The following is a 20,333-nucleotide window of genomic DNA, read 5'->3' on the forward strand; positions in this document are numbered from 1 at the left end:
TGTGTTAGCCTGATATTTTATTTATTTGGTCAGCTTACTTTCTCAAACACGTCGGTCCGGTCCTCGACCAGGCCTCCCGGTGGATCAGGACCTGATCAACCAGGCTGTTACTGCTGGCCGCACGCAATCCAACGTACGAACCACAGACGGCTGATCAGGTACTGACTTTAGGCATCTGTCTAGCTCCCTCTTGAAGACAGCCACAGGGGTCTATTGGTAATCTCCCTTGTGGTGGTGTTTGTTGAATCTTCTTTTAAAACGATGCGTTGTTGACACTTTCAACTTCCAGAGGCAGGAATTTGCGAGAGACTGTAGTACTATACGAGAAATAAAATTGATATTTCATTCATGCAGTGAATTTTGCCATATACCTGTGACCGGTGCTGAGGGTTTTTCTATCCTTGCAGGCTCGCCTGCAACCAAACTTCCCTGATGAGTGCCTGTCAGCAGTCGGTAGGCCTACCTAGCCATCCCGGCTGACTGATCTGACACTTGTTGCTAGGTGAAGTGGTCCAGTTTTTCCTTGAAAATGTTTATATTTGCTCTGGTAATATTTCTCCTCCCTGCTGGTTGAAGAAGTTTAGCTGAAGAAGTTCAAGAGTTGAGCTACAGAGAGTCACTGTATGTAACCATATTGTTGGTCACATAGTAGCCAGCGAACGTAAATAAATTAACTCGAAAATTGCGTCACTGATGTGTATGTTGCTGCCATGATAAATACATTAAATTTGTCGATGTACGTAGTCAGGAAAACAGCGACAAGATTAACCAGTAACAGAAAGGAGTGGAAACTATGGTACTGTGGTGCTGAAGCAAGTAGATGAAGCCAGTTATGTTGACAGCTCTTATGTCATAGGCTAAGATGCTGAAAGTCATTAACATACTGTTAGTTTAAGATACTGGTTGTCAGTAAGATGTTGATAGTTGGTAGTTTAAGTTAATGTTAAGTTTGGTTACACTATAAAATACTTGTGTACACCTCGTTGTAAATTAAAGCTATACTCTCGTGAAGAACTGATGATGTGCAGTTCCGGTCTGCTTCGGAGGTATTTGTTAACTGAAGTATCCTATTATGTGTTTTTGGAGGTGTTTGTAACCTGAGGTATGTTATTATGTGCTTACGGACGTATTTGTAAACTGAATTATACTAACATATGTTTGCCCTTCTTGTGTTGGCAGTAATCCTGAGGATACAACGGCGCCTGAAGGTATTTGGGGTAGACAGCAGCGGTCCAGACACCGGCGGGGAGCCTCCATGGGGCGCCTCCATCCCCCGATGGAGCCTGCCTTCCCCACGGCGCCCCTGAGTCTGGAGGTGGAGGTGGGCGGCTATCTCCCCAGCGGCCCCAGGAGCCTCGACTCCGATCTGTACGTCCCCAGCGCCCCGTCTAGCCTGGAGAGAGGAAGGCCCTGGGAGTCTGCAGCAGTTATTCCTCGGCCCTTGTTCGCCTCCCACAGTCATCTCCCCAGCACGAGTCTCCAGAGTGTCTCGCCAGAAGGATTTGCCAGCGAGACGTCGACTGGTGCCACTGAGAGGAGAAGAAACCACCACAGATCTGATCACGTCCCAAGCGATACCAACAACAACAGTAATATTAGTAACAATAATGTGGCTAGCCTTGCCCCAGAACTACAAGCAGCTAGTAACATAAGCCGGAGAAACAGCAGCAGCAGCAGTATCGCACAGCTACACAACACAACCAGTAACACTTTCGGCAGCAACACAGATTTCAACAGCAGAAACATCACTGATACTAATATATACAGCAGCGAAGGACACCATATAGGTAGCAACAGCAACGAAGCAAACAGCAGAAGCAGTACAGTTAGTGATGAGAGCAACAGGAACAGCACTCTCACTGACGGAAGCAACAGAACCAGTATTATCAGTGACTTAAGCACCAGAAACATCACCAGTGACGAAAGCAACAGAAACAGTGTCGCTAGTGACGGAAATATTAATAACGGGGGTAACAGAAACGACGCTGCCAGCGATGGAAGCAACAGAAGTAGCATCGCCAGGGAAGAAATTTTGAACAGAAATAGTGTGACTAGCGAAGCAAACCCTGTAAATAATCTCAACGAAGTCAACAACAGAAACAGTGCCACCAGCGAGGTAAGCAGCAGAAACAGCGCCACCAGCGAGGTAAGCAGCAGAAACAGCGCCACCAGCGAGGTAAACAACAGAAACAGCGCCACCAGTGAGAGAAGAAGCAGAAGCAACAATGAAGGGAACAGCAACAGGGGTGGACGAGGCAACAGAGGTAGAAGCAGAAGTGAGAGACAGAGTCCAAGGAGGGACGCCTTCGCGGGTGGGTGGTTTTTATCCATTATCACCTCTGTTTCACCTCTCTCTCTTCCCTCCTCTGTTTTCCTGTTGACAGTTTTCTAGTTTGTTATTATGCATGTGCTTGTGCATTATTAGCTTTTCCATTAGTGTTACAAATGTTACAATTCCATATGCTCTGGTGCTGCCATCCACAGGATAGATATGGAGTTCACAATGAAAATGTCATTTTATCTGACTTTTTGGGGTTATCCTAGATAATTTACACATGTTAATATGCTGATTTGTGTAACTGTATTTATGTATACCTGTACCAATATAAACTTAAACAATAAACTAGCCACTGCGGTGGCTTACCAGAGGTCACATAGATGTTCATTATTAATCTGTTCCGGGACTGTGTTCTTCCTGGTTTTCTTGTACAGGACAAGCCGATGAAATTATAGAAAAAAAAACACTGTAGCAAGCCACAAGTTGTAAATTACTGATGTAAGTCGCTGATGGGAGTTCAACTATTAATATTGCTTTCCTATATTACCACAGGTTGTGTATATACACCCAGAGGAGTGTCTTTCGGCGTATATACACTAGTAATTTTTATTGTTTTTATGCAGGTGTTAAGCAGCCAAGTACAGTTGATAGGCTTTAAATGTAAATAAGTAAGCTGGGTATTATTTTAATTAAAGGCACAAGTCACGTGTTTCTACATGTGATGTTGGTGCGTGAGGATGATGACAACAGTGAGCGGGACCTTCCCCAGGGACACTTGACTCATAACTCATACATCACTCCTTTTTCACTCTCCCAGCTCCTGTAACCTGGCACGAATGTGTGTGTGTACTCACCTAATTGTGGTTGCACGGGTCGAGGCATAGCTCCTGACCCCGCCTATTCACTGGTCGCTACTACGCCACTCTTTCTGCTCCATGAGCTTTATCATACTTCTACTTAGTTATGTATGGATCCTGCCTCCATTACATCACTTCCCAGACTGTTCCACTTCCTGACAACTCTGTGACTGAAGAAATACTTCCTAACATCCCTGTGATTCATCTGAGTCTTAAGCTTCCAACTGTGACCCCTTGTTGCTGTGTCCCATCTCTGGAACATCCTGTCTGTCCACCTTGTCGATTCATCTCAGTATTTTATATGTCGTTATCATATCCCCCCTATCTCTTCTGTCCTCCAATGTCGTCAAGTCGATTTCCCTTAACCTCTCCTCGTAGGACATGCCCCTTAGCTCCGGGACTAGTCTTGTTGAAAACCTTTGCACTTTCTCTAGTTGCCTTACGTGCTTGGCAAGGTGTGCGTTCCAAAGTGGTGCTGCATACTCCAATATAGACCTAAGGTGCACGGTGTCCCGAATGATTCCTTATTAAGATGTCGGAATGCTGTTCTTAGGTTTGCTAGGCGCCCATATGCTGCAGCAGTTATTTGGTTGATGTGCGCCTCAGATGTGCCCGGTGTTATACTCATCCCAAGATCCTTTTCCATGAATGAGGTTTGTAGTCTCTGGCCCCCTAGACTGTACTCCGTCTGCGGTCTTCTTTGCCCTTCCCTAGTCTTCATGACTTTGCACTTGGTGGGGTTGAACTCCAGGAGCCAGTTTCTGGACCAGACCTGCAGCATGTCCAGATCCCTTTGTAGTTCTGCCTGGTCCTCGTCCGACTGAATTCTTCTCGTCAACTTCACATTATCTGCAAAACAGGGACACCTCTGAATCTGTTCCTTCGTCATGTCATTCACAAATACCAGGAACAGCACCGGTCCTAGGACTGATCCCTGTGGAACCCCGCTCGTCATAGGCGCCCACTCTGCCACCTCGCCACGTACCATGACTCGCTGTTGTCTTCCTGACAGGTATTTCCTGATCCATTGCTGTTATCCCTGTCTGGTCCTCCAGCTTTTGCACTAATTTCTTGTGCGGGACTATCAAACGCCTTCTTACAGTCCAAGAAAATGCAATCTACCCACCTCTCTCTCTCTCTCTCTTGTCTTACTGTTGTCACCCTGTCATAGAACTCCTGTAGGCTTGTGACACAGGATTTCCCGTCCCTGAAACCATGCTGGCTGTCATTGAGAAGCTCATTCCTTTCTAGGTCCTCCACTACTCTCCTCCTGATAATCTGTTACATGACTTTGCAAACTATATATGTCAGTGACACTGGTCTGTAGTTCAATGCTTCCTGTCTGTCTCTTTTTTTAAAAATTGGCACTCATTTGCTGTCTTCCATACCTCAGGTGTGTGTGTGTGTGTGTGTGTATTTTGTGTGGCGGGATGCATGTGAACACATTAATGGCATACAGTACCTACAAGTTGATAAGACATGTGCAGCATATAGGCATCCCCACCCTGAAACGCCCCGAGTAGGCAGCAGGCACCCCTTTCCCCCAGCCAAATCAGAAGAGGCAGCAAAAGCAGTGGAGATAGAAGACGATGCAATCAGGCCATCACCCCCGAAGACGCAGTCCCGAGGTGGTCAGTCCCTCAGCCGGGAGAAGAGTTCCGCTTCACAGTCTGGAACAACTTGAACAATGTGATTGTTCCAGACCACAGAGCAGAACACTCCCCAAGCTGTGTGTGTACTCACGTAATTGTACTCACCTAATTGTGGTTGCAGGGGTCGAGACTCAGCTCCTGGCCCCACCTCTTCACTGATCGCTACTAGGTCCTCTTTCTCTCTGCTCCCTGAGCTTTGTCATACCTCGTCTTAAAGCTATGTATGGTTCCTGCCTCCACTACATCACTTACTAGGCTATTCCACTTCCTGACGACTCTATGACTGAAGAAATACTTCCTAACATCCCTCTGTGTGTGTGTGTGTGTGTGTGTGTGTGTGTGTGTGTGTGTGTGTGTGTGTGTGTGTGTGTGTGTTACCATTTGTCCAAGGCACTTGTCACAAGGACATTTGGCCTGTTGCCTGTTAGTATGTGTGTTGATCTACCATTTATGTCTGTTTCTGTTTATCTGTCAAACTCAGCCTGTCTGCTTATATATGAATCCTGATATCATTGTTTGTTCATAGCTTATCCTCGACATATAAACGCCTGTCGAACTACAATCACCTTCAAACCATCAGCAACGATGTCTCAGTGAAACTCATGTTAGTTTACCCATGTGGCCCATTGGGGATAGCACATTCTTGTGAATATATTGACAATGTCAGTCTGAAATATCACAAATCAATGCACCACACAAAGAACCTTAATCTCTTAACATTATTTTCATTACCTCAAGTTTCGTGCGTCAATGAGTGTGATTATTCTTGTGGGGGATGTCTTCCTCCTGTCATCCATCTCACACAATAATAATCACACTCAGTAAATCACAACACCAGAGGTAAAAAAAATCAGTAAAATATAGAAGGCTTGGTGTGTGATACATTGACCTGTGATATTTCAGACTGATGTTATTAATACGTTCACAAGAATATGCTGTGAGTGTATGGAGAGAGAGGTAAAAGAGGGGGTGGGAGAGGTTTTAGTTGAATGTATGTAAAATGAGGAGGCCTTAATAATTGTACGAGGACCATAGGGGAAAGGAAAGAGGAGGAATATCTTGGGACGCGTTTAATGTATGTTCAATAAGAAATTTGAAAGGATATTTTTGTGGGAGTACTGTAGGAGGATGTGACGAGGGAGGGGCTCGATTGGGAGTCAGTAGACGTGGTGAGGGTCGTTGTAAGGGAGGTAGGAGATGAGGGAGTATGAGAAAGGGGGTTATGGGGAATGAGAGAGGATGGTAAAGGGAGCTAGTGGTTGAGGAAAGATGGGGTGAGGAAGGATAAGAAAAGGCGGTAGAGGAGTGAGAGAGGCGGGGGAAGGTAGTGATATTAATCGTGACTCAGGGAAGGATGGGAAGAATAATGAAAACGAGAAAGAATGAAGAGCCAGAGATTCCCATTTGGTGGGGAACTGAAGAAGGGAATATGTCTGGAGAAGAAAGAGGTCTAACTAGAAGGAATAGGATTATGGAGTAAAAGGGGTGAGGGCAGGAATAAAAATTTAAAAATATTATATTCACGGAAATAATCACTGAGCTGTGCTTGTTAAGGGTGAACGTGATGGAAGAGGTGCAGGCGAAGGTGTTAAGGGAAGGAGACTGTAGGAAGGAAGTGCAGGACGATATGTAGTAAAAATGGCGGCATGGAGTGGTCTTGCTGAAGGTCAGAGGAGGAGGGACGTAGCCAATGAGGAATTGACGTGGTAACAGAATAAGTTTGGAGTGGAGGGCCTACTTTCTGAAGATTATTTGTGGGCGAAATGAGACAGGTCCTTGTGTCATGCCTGTCTCATGTGGAAATAAACAAGGGGAAGGGAAGGGAGTCATAGGAAAAATATTTTGAATGAGGTGAGGGAAGGAGGGTCATGTGTCTTTGTTATTATCCAGCGCTCCTCTCCTCTCGGGGGTTTCTCCAGGAAAAATGGAGTCTTTTGACCCTCTCCTCTCATACCCTTGCTTCCTCTCTCTCTCTCTCTCTCTCTCTCTCTCTCTCTCTCTCTCTCTCTCTCTCTCTCTCTCTCTCTCTCTCATTTTCATGTCAGTGATGGACTTTTTTTTTATCGAATTTATGTTATACTTAGTTTTTCTCCCAGTAAATGTTAAGTTTTCTCGGCCGTCTCCACGAAGTAATGTGTTAAAAGTATCTTTATATAATATGTGGTTTTATTCTTCATATGCTGCCCTTATTTCCTCCTTCAGTCTCCATTCACATCTTGTTCATAATTACTCTAATTAATCCCATTATCAATCCCTAATTGACACTATATTTCAGGGACTGCTTTTTGTTACGTATTTTATTTTTCCCTGCATCGCATATTTGTCCATTTGTGCATCAAATTTTACCACCATTCTTCCCTCCCTGGTGTTGGTGACGTGCGCCAGGGTCTGGTCTGGAAGCTGAGCGTGTAAGAGTCCAGGGAGGCACGTGGACACACACACACTCTGGACTGATGGCCTCCCTGGCTGTCACTGTCACTACTTTCAACATCTCCAGATTCGCCGTCCTTGGTGCCAGGTTTGGATGTAAGTACTCGTCTACGTCTAGTCTTACTGCTTTCACTGTTTTCTATAGCTCTCAGTCTTCAGTATTTTCAAATAATTTTGGATGGTATTTTCAATAATAAATGTTTTAGAGGGTGAATAAAGTTTGATGAGATATTTTGGATATTTTGACTTTCCTAGGGTTTTAAGGACGTCACTAAAAGTTGTTGCTGCTATGGAAGCATTGACACAAGACCTGATAGTTTTGTAAACAATAATCCTGACATCACTACCGTTCTGTATCTAACAATCCTGACATCACTGACGTTTTTATAACTAACAGTTTTGACATCACAGCCGTTTTTATAATAATCCTAACATCACTGTCGTTTTTATAATAATCCTGACATCACTGTAGTTATTTTAGCTAACAATCATGACATCACTGCCGTTCTTATAACAGCCCTGACATCACTGCCGTTCTTATAACAATCCTGACATCACTGCCTTTCTTACAACAATCCTGACATCACTGCCGTTCTTATAACAATCCTGACATCACTGCCGTATTATAACAATCCTGACATCACTGCCGTTCGTATAACAATCCAGACATCACTGCCGTTCTTGTAACTAACAGTCCTGACATCACTGCCGTTCTTATAACAATCCAAACATCACTGCTGTTCTTATAACTAATAATCCTGACATCACTGCCGTTCTTACAACAATCCTGAGATCACTGCCGTTCTTATAACAATCCAGACATCACTGTCATTCTTATAACTAACAATCTTGACATCACTGCCATTCTTATAGCAATCCTGACATCACTGTCATTCTTGTAACTAATAACATAACATCAGAGTTATTCTTGTTATCAGTGCCACTGCATAACTTCAGTCCTGATATTAGAGACGTTCAGTCAACTATTGGAATATTCAAGATGAAGAATAAAAGGGCACAATACGGTGACTGGAACAATACACAAATAGCTTGCACATAAGAGAATGAAACTTTTAACGACGTTTCGGTCCGACTTGGCCCATTTTAACGAGTCACAAGTCCAAGTCGGACCAAAAGGTGGTCATAAGCTTCATTCTCCTATGTGCAGGTTATTTGTTTATAGTGGAAGACGTGTTGCTAGCACTAACATGGTGACCACAACTTGCAGGGCCATTTGTGGTGCAATGGTTGGTGGTGTCTGCTGTGCTGGGACTGCCTCTCATGACCTTCCACGTGACTGTGGGGCAGTACCTGGGTGCCGGGGTCGTCGATATGTGGAGGATATCACCTATATTCCAGGTAAGTAACTACACTAGTCATTTTGTGATTAACACCCGCGGTACTTGATGTTCCCTGACAGATAAACAATCTGGAGATAAACAAACACGATAAACAGACATCTGCGAGTCGGTTTACTGTTTATTGTCGAGTTCCAGGGGTGAGGACCTAATGACCTCAGTGGAAATAACCTATATTCTATGTCTTTTTCGGGTTATTCTGGGTGATTAACCATTTGGGGTTAACAGTCCGAATAAAAAAATCTGTAGGTCTTCTTTCTTGTCCTCTTTTGTCTTCTTTCATACACAAGACTGGCACCAACCATTCCAACACTGGCACCAACCATTCCAACACTTCCACTTACCTGCCTTTCACCATTCATATCTCGTGCTGTTCCTCACTTTCAACTTTGTTTTAATCACTAATTTCATCCTTCCGGCTTATAACACATCTCCTGATACCAGGCAGGAAATCTGTCATATTAACTTTAATCAGCAATTTATAATAAAAAAAATACCTCCATGTGTACATCCTGTGTCAGCATCTTTCCACCTCACCCCTTGCTACCTTCACTGGATTAATCTCCTCATAATCAAGGTTATCTTGAAAAATAGACACAAATGCAGTCTAATGCGAACCTTTATTGACTGCGTTTCGCCCATACAGTGGCCTTTATCAAGGCACAAACAAATTTGTGTCTATTTCTCCATCGTGTCTGTATTTTGTACTTTTGATCTCCATCAAGATTAGCTGCTGGATTTGACCTGTAGCGTGATGCTGTGTTATCCTCGTACCTTTGTACCATGCACAAGGCGCATCCCACAGGTCCTCTACTGCATTTTATTTCTTATATTATTATTAGACATAGTTATTCCTGCATTACACAAATTATTAAAAGAATTATTAACTTGCAGCTAAATTTATGGTTGTATTCTTCTTGCTCTTTCACGTGTCCACTTGTGTTAGGCAAGAGTTTTTTGTGTGTTAGTTGCTGCAACACTCAGTGTGTGTGTGTGTGTGTGTGTGTGTGTGTGTGTGTGTGTGTGTGTGTGTGTGTGTGTGTGTGTGTGTGTGTGTGTGTGTGTGTGTGTGCGTGCGTGTGCTTGCGTGAGAACTGTCGTGTCGTGCTATTATGTGTGTCTTGCGTGATCTGTGAAGAAATGAGAAGTGTGTGGAGGTGGATGAATATACCGGCTAGTCACCATATTGTGGAAAACAGTCAGACCGCGACGACCCCTCCATTCCCGTAACGACAGCCCCTACATCGCACAACGACGCCCCTACATCAGCACAATGACGCCCCCCTACATCAACACAACGACGCCTCTACATCAACACAATGACGCCCCCCTACATCAACACAACGATGCCCCGTACATCAACACAACGACGCCCCCTACATCAACACAACGACGCCCCCTACATCAACACAACGATGCCCCCTACATCAACACAACGACGCCCCCTACATCAACACAACGATGCCCCCTACATCTCACAAGTGATCATAAGAACTTTAAAAAACAAATCACGCCAGTGATGGCACTAATCAAATCACATATGTTCTCATATCTGGAATATTATTGTGCTCGCAGCATCTTTTGCAGCAGGAGAGATAGCAGAGCTGGTAAATATATACGAGGTGCTATGTTGCTCGTATAGTGTAGCTAAAATATCTTAACTACTGGCAACACCGCAAAACACACTCTATGGTGGAGAAATATGCCTGATAATTTATACATGGAACCTTCAGTCCCTGTATAGATTCAGGCTGTGTAACCCTGCAAGCCGCTGACAGCGACAGTCTGGTCAGTCAAGCGGTCAACAAAGAAATCTGGCCTTGGGTTGGACTGTGAGGTTAGAGCATTCACTCGGACCTGACCATAGATGATGGTGCCTCCACACTGGGGCCAAGTACTCGGTTGCTACCTTACGTTGTGTATAAAGTTTTGAAAGATTCTGTATTCAAGTGATTAGTGTGATATGCACTTACACACTTGCAATCCTGCAATACTTTGATCTGTATCACTGATGTCTGGCCTCTTGTCTTGAACTTGTACTCGCCTTTTTTTGCAGTTGAAGGGGTTCGAGCCTAAGCCTCTCAAACCGGCCGCTACTCTAGGTTCGCTCTTCAGGTTTAGTGAGCCTTATCATTCCTATTCTTACAGCTAAATATCTTACTTCTATCACTTTGTTGTCTAGCTTGTTCCACTTCCTGACCACTCTGAAGCTAAAGCATTTCCTAACAACTCCGTGACTCATCTGTTTTTAACTTTCAGCTGTGCCCTCATGTACCTGAGATCCGCCTCTCAGACTGTCCACCCAGTGTACTCACCTAATTGTGGCTGCAGGGGTCGAGATTCTGCTCCTGGCCCCGCCTCTTCATTGGTCGCCACTAGGTCCTCTCTCTCCCTGCTCCATGAGCTTTATCATACCTCGTCTTAAAACTATGTATGGTTTCTGCCTCCACTACATCAGTTGCCAAACTATTCCACTTCCTGACAACTCTATAACTGAAGAAATACTTCCTAACATCCCTGTGATTCATCTGTGTCTTTAACTTCCAACTGTGTCCCCTTGTTGCTGTGTCCCATCTCTGGAACATCCTGTCTTTGTCCACCTTGTCAATTCCTCTCAGTATTTTATATGTCATTATCATGTCCCCCCATCTCTCCTGTCCTCCAGTGTCGTCAGGTCGATTTCCCTTAACGTCTCCTCGTAGTCCCTTAGCTCTGGGACCAGTCTTGTTGCAAACCTTTGCACTTTCTCTAGTTTCTTTACGTGCTTGGCTAGGTGTGGGTTCCAAACTGGTGCCGCACACTCCAATATGGACCTAACGTACACAGTGTACAGGGTCCCGAATGATTCCATATTAAGATGTCGGAATGCTGTTCTTAGGTTTGCTAGGCGCCCATATGCTGCAGCAGTTATTTGGTTGATGTGCGCCTCAGATGTGCCCGGTGTTATATTCATCCCAAGATCTTTTTCCTTGAGTGAAGTTTGTAGTCTCTGGCCCCCCTAGACTGTACTCCGTCTGCGGTCTTCTTTGCCCTTCCCCAATCTTCATGACTTTGCACTTAGTGGGGTTGAACTCCAGGAGCCAATTGCTGGACCAGGTCTACAGCTTGTCCAGATCCCTTTGTAGTTCTGCCTGGTCTTCGTCCGAATGAATTCTCATCAACTTCACATCATCTGCAAACAGGGACACTTCGTGTGTGTATGTGTGTGTGTACTCACATATTTGTTCTCACCTATTTATGGTTGTAGGGGTCGAGACATAGCTCCTGGCCCCGCCTCTTCACTGATCGCTACTAGGTCCTCTCTTCCTGCTCCATGAGTTTTATCATACCTCGTCTTAAAGCTATGTATGGTTCCTGCCTCCACTACGTCACTTGCCAGACTATTCCAGTTCCTGACAACTCTATGACTAAAGAAATACTTCCTAACATCTCTTTGACTCATCTGAGTCTTCAGCTTCCAATTGTGACCCCTTTTTTTCTGTGTTCCATCTCTGGAACACACATCTGTGTGTGTGTGTGTGTGTGTGTGTGTGTGTGTGTGTGTGTGTGTGTCTGTGTGCATGCGTGCGCGTATGTGTGCACCTCTGCACGCTCTTTCCTTTGCACAGTTCCAGAGAGCGAACTAACACGACCGCCTTCCATTGTCAGTCAAAAAAAAAATATATAAACGGATGTAAGGAGAATTCGTAAACAAGAGGGAGCGTTCGTAATCACGCTAGTCGGATTACCAAGAGTAGTTCGTGCCTACAGGCGGATTAACGAGGCATGATAGTACTGAGTGAGGGAGAGGGTCCTGGTGGAGGTCTTATTTGTTCAGTTCTTTATATTGAATCTGCTGTTTACTCTGTAAGTTGGTGAAATTTGAAGGTGTACCTTGTGTCAGATTAACCTTGAGAAAGTTACATTTGTCATTTAATAATGGTCCAGGAAGGGTCGAAACGTCATTTAAAATTTCCTCCTCCTCTCCTCAACCCCTCAAGGGAGGTTCCTTGACGCTGGTGAGGGGCTCTTGATCCAGGGAATTGGATCTGTGCTGCAATTCCCTGAATTAAGCTTGAATACCTTCCATCCCCCCACAGGCGCTGTATAATCCTAAGGGTTTAACGCTCCCCATGATTATAATAATAATAATGATAATTAAAATTTCCTCTTCAACATGCGGGTTATTTGTGAATTGTTCCAGACACGGTATTGTGGTTTTTATTTTTTTATACAGGCGACAGTAGTGTCTGTTTTGCACTGTTGGAGATTTATTTTTGCCGGGAAATTTTAGAGAAAATTTGTCCTGTTGGTTAGTGATACCGCGGCAGAGTTAACCAACAATCACCTGAAAACCATCCACTGGAACAGCATGGAGAAGAGGACGGTAGGGCGGGTAGATGGGCGAGACGGGAGACTGGATACAACTGCAGTGTGTTGCCACCCTGTTCTGTATTGTCTGAGCACCAAATTGTGGGGCAATCCTACTTTTTAAGATATAATAAGAACAGAAGTGTCAGCCTGATGAGGATATCGCATTACTCTGGTTTCAGCAGCTACGACAGCTTGAAAGGTTTCCTAGCAGTAGATACGGAGTTCCTATTATGTAAGCATTAACAGCTCTTAGGGAATGGAGGAGAGAAGAGATGTTAAAAGGGAAGAACGGAGCTGGATAAAAACAACCGGGAGGAGCACTGTGACAATTAGGCAACAGCCCTGATTCATTTCAATCATTTCCATGGAGCTGTGAGCACCAGCACGCACTTGAATGCACTCACACACGAACTCACGCACGGCAAAGCAGAATTAACACCATTACCAAACACATCAGCAGTACACAGAAACAGCAGCAACCTATTTTAAACTTTGAACTACCATTATCACAACCAGGCAACACGTCATTTTAACTGTCATTGCAACACCATGACAAAACATTCTTACAAGGATAGACGGAGAAGAGTCTTATCATCCTTAAAGTATCGCTGGAGTTTACTGTGACCTTCGTCAAACTGCTACGGTTAAAAATATATGAAGGAATCAATAATATTGGTGTGATAAAGTCGTTATATAGATCTGGCCAGTGAATTTAAACACTCACTTGGCCTGGTAACAAACAATAAGGTGTTTATTTCACAACAAACAATAAGGTAACAAGCAGTTAGAGAGGTCTTGTAACTAGCAGTTACCTATACCTCAGAACTCAGAACACAGCAACATAGGCTGCATCTCGGGAAGGCTCTCAAGTCTCCAGGTAGAGAGGGTAATAATATTATTGTCAGTATAACCAGCTATGGTACGTTGCAATATTGTGAGCTATACAAGGTACACATTAATTAATATCGGTGATGGTGTCAGACTTAACTTGCAACTAACTACCTATGGATGACTGTGCTCAGCGAGCCGCGCCTTTCTCAGCCGAACTAAAGTTCTTGAATCCACTTAACTTTCAGATGACTCCCGTAGCTTGTACTAGGATTTTGTCCAGTGTCATCTACGTAGTACTGAATATAGTTAGGTAACTTTTCCGTCTCTCTTATCAGACGGAGGATCGAGCCTCCACCACTTATTTCCCTTAACAACCTACACGGTTGCATATGTATAAATTTAATGTCAAAATGTTCGCCTAGTCTTAGACGGTAGAGTGCTCCATAACGACCCTGAGGCAAGTGTATATGGGACGTTTTAGAAAGTGGTGTCACTTGCTCGACGAACCAAGCTATATCGTCTTTATTTTGTCCTAAGAATCAAAATTCAGCAAAGAAAAAAATCAGTCTTTGAAGACATGTTTAATTTCAATGTCCATGAAAATATAGATGATGTACGAGTGTTTATTTTATAATTTTTATGCAGCCTTTTTTCTCCTTGTCGAAAGTACTCATCTATCCATAATGTGGGTAGTAGTCATCCCCTATCCACCACTGAGGGTAGTAATCATCCCTTATTCATCCTGTGGTTGGTAGTTAGCCCTACACATCCTGCGAGTGATTTACCCATCAAATAATACCTATTATATTGTTTAGTAAGCTAGTGGCTAGCCAAATTATGATAGTAATAATTTACAAGATCAGTGCATTTGGTCAAAGAAATAATTTTATTAAAACTGGTGATGCAGATTAACAAGAGATACGTTCAACCTAACTCAGACGTGGGGGCAATAACTTGAGAGATGTTGCAGGAGCCAGGGTCACGTGATGTGTGGCAAGGTACGTGACATATGACAAAGTACGTGACGTGTGGCAAAGTACGTGACGTGTGGTAAAGTACGTGACGTGTGGTAAAGCACGTGACGTATGGAAAGGCACGTGACGTGTAGCAAAGCACGTGACGTGTGCCAAGGCACATGACAGGTGGCTCATGGCAAACCAAAGTTATAATGGACTTCTTGAGAACATATGCCTTTCCATTTTAGAAGATAATGCGTGAGGGAAGCCACATTATAATATTCCCGCAGAGCCTGAGGCATGCGAGAAGTGCAGCGTAATCACATTTGATCCCATGAATTGAAAATAACTCCATTACCCAGGATCAAGACCCCTTCCCTCCCTTGACAGGAATAAATCCACAGAAGGTGGACGCTGACTCCAATTTTTATAATTTAGTCACTAGTGTACCTGCCGTGGCAGACATACATGCTACAACACAGCCTCGTGCAACAATACTCAGGTGTCGCAATCTGTTGTTTTAACTAACAGTACAACACATTTTGTACAGGATGAATATGTAATAACTTGGCATCTGTCTGACAAGACCTTGAACAACAAAACTAAATCAGTTGTTGACTCTGCATAATTAAGAAAATATAGTACAATTATTATAAATTTTCTCTTGTTAAAAATGTGGAAATCTCGAACTCCTGTAGATCAGCAGGCGGTTAACTGTGTGTACATAGCACTGGTAAACTGCAGGTGCTGTATCTGATACCCAGTCACTGGTAGGCGGCAGCAGTTGCTTAATCACGTACCCAGCACTGGTAGACGCCACCAGTTGCTTAATCACGTACCCAGCACTGGTAGGCGCCACCAGTTGCTTAATCACGTACCCAGCACTGGTAGGCGCCACCAGTTGCTTAATCACTCGTACCCAGCACTGGTAGGCGCCACCAGTTGCTTAATCACTGGTACCCAGCACTGGTAGGCGCCACCAGTTGCTTAATCACTCGTACCCAGCACTGGTAGGCGCCACCAGTTGCTTAATCACGTACCCAGCACTGGTAGGTGCCACCAGTTGCTTAATCACGTACCCAGCACTGGTAGGCGCCAGCAGTTGCTTAATCACTGGTACCCAGCACTGGTAGGCGCCACCAGTTGCTTAATCACTCGTACCCAGCACTGGTAGGCGCCAGCAGTTGCTTAATCACTGGTACCCAGCATTGGTAGGCGCCACCAGTTGCTTAATCACTGGCACCCAGCACTGGTAGGCGCCACCAGTTGCTTAATCACTGGTACCCAGCACTGGTAGACGCCACCAGTTGCTTAAACAATGGTACCCAGCAGTGGTAGACGCCAGCAGTTGCTTAATCGCTGGTACCCAGCACTGGTAGGCGCCAGCAATTGCTTAATCACTGCGCGGTGTATTAACTGACAAAGATCCACATTAAGAGGCTTTTCTTGACGGACAAAATCAGTCACTACAACCTACAAAAATATACACAGAGAAACTCTTACAGTAAATTTTCGCGATACAAGGCGATATAAGATTAATGGCGCACTTTTGCCAAGTTATTGCACCAGTGTCTAACATTCAATGATGCATTGTATTATTTCTGACTAAATTCACTAATTTTATAACCGCTTTCTTATTACTGTAAATAAATCTAGTGGTCTTCTTAACACTATGATTAAATTAATTTTCAGTGTATACGTTCCGACCCTCGACCCATTACGTATTTCAAATATTGTAACTATCGCCTGCACGATGGTTATAGATTGCATAAAATGCAACTAAACCACTTACACAGTTTCTCTGGTTCCCATTCTACTTCGTATGTAAGTTCAAGCACATAACTAACCTTAGCTCGCACTCGAACCACATTGAAATTATTTGAATGTACAGCTTCAGTTAACTTATTGAGTTAATCAATTACCAGCATATGCAAGCGACCAAAACCAACACCAGACATAACACTGTCTCAGTCTTTATACTAGTGTTTCTCAACTCGTCAGTCCTAACATAAATATTTATTATACCATCTTCCGTCTCGTTATCCCACCAGTTCATCAGCAGCTTTACAGACAATTACAGAATTCCGTTCACCTAAGATTTTTATAGGCATAGTTTACCTGGCACTTGTGCAGTCGAGCTGCTAGCACTCAACGATAACTACAGCATATGTCACTGAGGTTGTCTTCTGTCAGCTGAGCCTGGGTATTACTAGACTTCATTTATGCAGCTCTCATACACCACTGATAACTCCCTTTATTTTCTTCCATCCTACTACTGGCACATATTGTTGCGGTGTACATTCTGTTGATCAATTAACCAACAAGTTAGTTACATAATTTCAGAGCATAAGACCTATGCTTCATACATGGTTAACTGGAGATAAAAAAGGGTGGATGGGAAGGCATGTGGAATTTATAGAGTGCCGGGACCGAAATGTTATTTAACGCTCTTTATGATAAAACATATATTTAATCACACACACACACACATGTATGTGTGTGTGTTTTATCCCCCCACAGCAAAAATTGCTTCACAGCCGTATAAGAAAGACAAAGACTATTAAAGACCAAGTAATAAGGCTAAAGAAACAATGTTAGAGACCTAGTGATAAGGCTGAAGAAGGAATGTTAAAGACCAAGTTATAAGGCGGCTGAAGAAGGAGGACTACCAACAGGAGACGGAAGAGAAGTATACGAAGTTGTCAACAAAATGTTTGGGGAGGTATTCATAGAGCAAGAAATATTACATGCAGCGACAGATCAACCAACACCAGAAAAAATACACACAAAGGAAGAGGTGAAGAAAATACTAAAGTAACCAACTATAGCAAAAGCAGTGGGACAATATACCTCCATTAGTACTAAGGAACGGGACAGAACCACGCTGTGAGACTATATTGAAAGCTCTTTAACAAGTCGCTAAAACCGGGATAACCACCGGATAGCTGGAAGCTAGTTAATATAATCACCGTAATTAAAAAGGGGTTAAGACAGGAGGTGCTAAACTACAAGTCAATATCAATAACAAGCATACTGTGTAAGGCAATGAAGACTGTCAGTAAGATACTGGATCACCTAGAGGGTAGGAACATCATCAATGAAAACCAACATAGATTTAAAGATGGAAGATCGTCTCTGATTATCTAACGTGCTGCAGGTCTATGGCAAAGCAATTCTGAGACAAAGCAAGGTAGACAAGGATGAGCAGACCATTTACCTGGATTGAAAAAAACATTTGTCATATTTCTCCACTTAAAACTGATCCACAATTTGAATAGCAAGTAGAGATACAATATCTCTATCTTTCAGAGATGCAAGATTCTCTCTCTTTCTCAGATACAAAATTCTCTCTCTCTCTCAGAGATACAAGATTCTTCTTTTTTTCTCTATCACGCACACAAATATATGAACAGACATGCAGGCTTAAAAAGAGAAAGCTTGAGAAGCAGCTTTATTACTATATTTTTTGTTAGTATTATTTTTGAGAGTAACGCTAAACCCTTAGGAGTTATACAATGTCTGGGAAGGAATTTGTCATTATCGTAAACTGAGAAAGCAATTATATAAAGAAAAGAAAACTAGTCCACTGGAGGTTGGAAAGTATGATCGTGAGTGAGTAGAGAGGAGAAAGTGGACGATATGGCAATTGAAGTTAAATTTGTAACATGAGAGATTTTGAGGTGAAAGTGTGTAGTGGGAGACCGCGCACCATCATCGATGGAAGGGCTTACTAAACCTTTAATTAAATTCCAAACTTTCGTGTATTTATATCACCGTTTCATTATATAATTACTTAATAAAATAATTTAATCACGCTAGCGAAATGGAAATTTGTAAATAATTTGCAACTCGCTAGGTTAGGATTTAGTTGTGTGTCAGATTATATTTTATTTTGTGTAGCACTCAAGTTTTTACCAATACAGTTGCATGATTCCACTACATAAGTCGAATGATATAAAAAGATTTTTCCCACGACATCACTTTTTCCCCCGACTTCTGATACATTTTTTTTTTTGTGGGGGGGGGGGGGGGGGTTAAAGTCTCATATACAAGAAGTCAGCATTAAGAGAGTTGTTCCCAGAAGGTTTATAACTTGAGTAGCTATTTTCTTCATCATTTGTTTTGTATTTTTTACTGTTTTCGTTGTTTAAATTTCTATCACGGTGGTGAAACCATGTTTAATTTACTAATATTGTCACATCAGGTACAAATATAATGAGGTTATCACTTATTGGTCTTAAAGATACAAATTATCTCCGGTTTAGTTCCACAAAAGGGAGGTTCCTTGATGCTGGTGAGGGGCTCTTGATCCAAGGGATGGGACTTGTCTTCAGCTTGCATTGAACCTGATTGTTTCCTATTCACCAGACACTGTATGTCCCCCTACCGGTTTAGAGTTTCCCCAAAATATAATAATCCAGTTTACCAACTTATTACATTTATCGGGGAATGCCTACCTGAAGGGGTAATAAAGTGCCTGGAGGAATGAGAGGCAATCAGGTTCGATACAAGGAAAGGGAAGACAAGTTGCATTCCCTGAACCAAGAGCTCTTCACTGGCATCAAGGCACCTCCCTAGAGGAGCCAATTTACAGAAACATTGTTCTCTACACCTTGTCTTGACGACCTATTATTTCACCTTAAAAATAATTTAGTCTTGAAAACACCATTGTCTTATAATATTAAACCACCGCAGTATTCCCTAAATCCTGTATTACAGTCTCCACGTATCCCTATACGTATATCCCTTTCCCAACAAAACAATTATGAAAATTCTTAGATAGGTTAGGTAAAAGCAGTGGTTTCACATTACGTAATTTTGGTTGTAACGATAATTTTAGTGCAAAATAAAAAAATGCACTTTAACAGTTTGCCTATAGTTTATACTTTATATCACTGTAGGTATACGTGTATAATGGTGTTTTTATCCCTTTCATCACACGAGTCGGGTGCAGCCTAGTGGAAGCGCTGATGCGTCTGTATCCTGTCACTAAAAAACTGTCTCCCTTCACAGGCGAGGTAGCGCCTCCCTACTTCTTGTTGGATACAGCCTAGTAGTGGGGCAGGCGCTATATTCATGTATCATTTCATATCTCTACCTCACAGGGTGTTGGGTACAGCCTAGTGGTGGCGCAGGCGCTGGTGGGACTGTATTGCTGTGTACCCATCGCTTGGCTCTTTATATTCTTCCGAGACTCCTTCATCACTCATAACAACATGTTCCGATGGGCAGACTGCCGCTGTGAGTAGTCCACTGTGTGCCAGAGGGTTGTAACTTCAGTTTACCACCACATTCGTCATTATATAACAAAGTTTTAAGGCCATTAACCCTTCCTACCTTTCTTTTCCTATTTATCGACAACCTTTGTCACTGTTCTGTCCTACTCCAGTCCTCTCCCGTTCTTGCCTTCCCTCTTATTGCTTAGAAAAAAAAAGCTGGGTTGTTTGAGGGTTGAAAAGTAGGGTTGTTATAGGAGTGTAAATCAGGGTTTAAAGTGTTGTAAAACTGGGCTAAGATGGGTAATTCGGTTTTGTTAGAGTTGTAAGGTGGGGTTGTGAGAGGAATTAAAGGAATTAAAGCAGGGTTGTTAGAGAGTAGTAAGGCAAAGTTGGGGGAAG

The 20,333-nt window shown here is 43.1% G+C and overlaps 1 protein-coding gene across 2 annotated transcripts in view; it reads left to right on the top strand.

The window, feature by feature from the left end:
• bdg (sodium-dependent transporter bedraggled) overlaps positions 1-20,333 on the top strand; it is a 145,090-nt gene that overhangs the window by 98,328 nt on the left and 26,429 nt on the right. The window contains exons 2-6 of one of the 2 annotated variants that reach the window (XM_053792873.2): positions 1,180-2,116; positions 2,147-2,312; positions 7,173-7,313; positions 8,446-8,576; positions 19,821-19,956. In XM_053792873.2, coding sequence (XP_053648848.1) covers positions 1,180-2,116; positions 2,147-2,312; positions 7,173-7,313; positions 8,446-8,576; positions 19,821-19,956 — 1,511 coding nt within the window. Of the gene's footprint in view, positions 1-1,179; positions 2,313-7,172; positions 7,314-8,445; positions 8,577-19,820; positions 19,957-20,333 lie in introns of both variants that reach the window. The other variant, XM_053792872.2, reaches the window with a different exon arrangement.

The sequence above is a fragment of the Cherax quadricarinatus genome, chromosome 64, assembly GCF_038502225.1.
Source record: "Cherax quadricarinatus isolate ZL_2023a chromosome 64, ASM3850222v1, whole genome shotgun sequence".
Taxonomy (NCBI): domain Eukaryota; kingdom Metazoa; phylum Arthropoda; class Malacostraca; order Decapoda; family Parastacidae; genus Cherax; species Cherax quadricarinatus.